This window comes from Stomoxys calcitrans, chromosome 2, assembly GCF_963082655.1.
Source record: "Stomoxys calcitrans chromosome 2, idStoCalc2.1, whole genome shotgun sequence".
In the NCBI taxonomy this organism is placed as follows: Eukaryota; Metazoa; Arthropoda; class Insecta; order Diptera; family Muscidae; genus Stomoxys; species Stomoxys calcitrans.
Window position 1 is genome coordinate 45,149,251 of NC_081553.1, and position 2,277 is coordinate 45,151,527.

At 39.9% G+C, this 2,277-nt stretch overlaps 1 protein-coding gene across 1 annotated transcript; it reads left to right on the forward strand.

The window, feature by feature from the left end:
- The first annotated feature begins 818 nt into the window (after positions 1-818).
- LOC106088165 (coiled-coil domain-containing protein 124) lies at positions 819-2,013 on the forward strand. The gene is made up of 3 exons (XM_013253549.2): positions 819-1,395; positions 1,461-1,747; positions 1,834-2,013. Exons 1-2 carry the CDS (start codon positions 941-943, stop codon positions 1,645-1,647), a joined length of 642 nt encoding a protein of 213 aa, XP_013109003.1. The 5' UTR covers positions 819-940; the 3' UTR covers positions 1,648-1,747; positions 1,834-2,013.
- Positions 2,014-2,277: the final 264 nt, after the last annotated feature.

The window sequence follows — 2,277 nt, forward strand, 5'->3', positions numbered from 1 at the left end:
CTGTGATCACCACACAGGCTGGAACATTGAGCTCCAATTTGTGTGGTGTTCATTGCTGTCACGAGAAGTTTAGCTGCGAGCTATGGGACACGTCTACAGGTTGCGGATAGTCGAATGCTTCATCAGAGTAGCTGCAATGGCAGCCGCGGACAATCAGCAATATCAAGCGAAGAGTCTCTGTGAGAGACCGGGCGGCACCGGCTCTTGAACAAATACTGAGTGCCTATGATGCTCGATATGACAAGGCGAGTTATGGGCGCCTTTAAATAACCGATAGCCACACTGTTCCTGCGGCGATCGGTCCTTAGGAAAGAGCTTGCTCACCTACAGGAGCTACACGAGGATCGCCACCTCCACATGAGATTGTGGCTACGAGGGTTACATTTTATATTTCGGGATTAGCGAACACAAAAACAAATATTAACCATCGAAAATCGCTTTATTGTGTTTTCAAAATATTCCCCATTAAGATCTATACATTTTTGCATGCGCTTGATCCAATTGTTGAAGCATTTTCGCCTCTCTTATTGAGGTATCTCCAAAACATGCATTCTGATCGCATCATCCGCATCTTCAGATGTCGAAATAGCTCTCGAATGTCAAAATGTTCTGAGTACGTATAACTTCAAAAATGTCAAGCTTTACGATAGACTGCAGCACATGGATTTTCCAATCCCGAAATATAATAGGCAACCCGAGCGAGGCGGATAATTGAGGTTCAACTGTAGTACAAAAAAAGTGAGCTTGTGGCAACACCACCCAATGCTATAAAATCCGTAAATACTTTTAAACTAGTGTTGGCAACTCTGACATTTGACATCCGTAAGAAGAAGAGGACGATATTTGTTTTTGTTTCCTTGTGTCAACAAAAATAAATTTGCAGTATTCCACAAATTTCTACGGCACTTAAAGATCGTATTTTCCTGAAATTTTCAGCAATATGCCTAAGAAAATGGGTATGAATAGTAAAGCCGTCGAGGCTCGGGAAAGAAAGGCAGCGGTTAAGCAGGCAACGCAATCCAAAATGGCCAAAGAAGCCGAAGACCGTTTGTGGCAGGATGACGATAAGGGATTGGCACGCAAGCAGCAAAAACGTGAAGAAGAAGAGCGTAAACGGGCCGAGGCTGCCAAGAGAAAGGCTGAGGCAAAGGCTTTACTGGATAGGGAAATGGATTCCATTAAGACGCAGGGTAAACAACCTTTAGCCAAAATCAATCGTCAACAAGTTTTGGAGGAGATGGAGAAGAAACAAAGAGCTTTGGAAGCAATGAGTGCTGCTAAACAAAATCAAAATCGTGTTGTGGTGCAAACAGATTACATTGAGGAGAATCTTAACAGAACCATGGCTGATGTAGAGGTGGCTGCCACGGTTGAACAGGCTTTGGCCGTGCTAAGGTGGGTCGGCCTATAAATAAATATGTTACATGCATACAACTTCTTATTGATTCTAATTTTCTTAGTGTCAAGGATGATGAGGAGGACAAGCATCCTGAAAAACGCATGAGAGCTGCTTATAAGGCCTTCGAAGCTGCCAATCTACCTCGCATTAAAGCTGAAAATCCATCTATGCGTTTGTCCCAATGGAAACAGATACTAATGAAAGAATGGAACAAATCTCCTGACAATCCTTTCAATCAAGGCCGCTGATAAATGCATGGGATGGGATTAATTTTGGCTTGGTTCATTTATTTTTTTCATAGATGGTTAGGAATACCTGCCACTGTTTAACGTTTTTATTTTCTGTATGGTATGATTTCATTTTCATCATTTAATGATATTTTATTTAATTTATATATATAATTTTATTATTGTTTAATTTATATTTTTTTAAAGATCTAATTGAGTTGGCAGACATAGTCGTCTAGAAATTTTCAATACTATTGTTATACCTTTTTTTGTTAAAAATTGCTTCAGTTATGGGTCTAAATTATGGAGTGCACAGTTCTTCGTATGAGTGAAAAATATCTAAAGAAAAATAAAGTAACAGAAATTAATTACGAATTTAAACAAGAACTTTGGATAATATCTGAAACTCACTTTAATGGGTCCCAGACCCTTAAACGGCAGATCGGTCTATATGACAGCTATATCTAAATATAGTTCGATCTGAAACATATTTGGTGCGGATGTCGGGAAATTTTGAGGTCAAATAAGCTGGGGGACGCCCCATTCCAAAATCCACGCAAACGCACATGTTTACCGATTGGGACAATATGGGTATTAAATGAAAGGTATTTAAGAGTAGGCTACGAACTTGGCATTTAAAAGTCACCATAA

What these genes read in the sequence shown, in the direction of transcription:
- LOC106088165 (XM_013253549.2), top strand. Translation starts at nt 941, where the DNA reads ATGCCTAAGAAAATGGGTATGAATAGTAAAGCCGTCGAGGCTCGGGAA. An exon ending in CAGGCTTTGGCCGTGCTAAG is followed by an intron (nt 1,396 to 1,460) that starts GTGGGTCGGCCT and finishes TAATTTTCTTAG; the next exon opens with TGTCAAGGATGATGAGGAGG.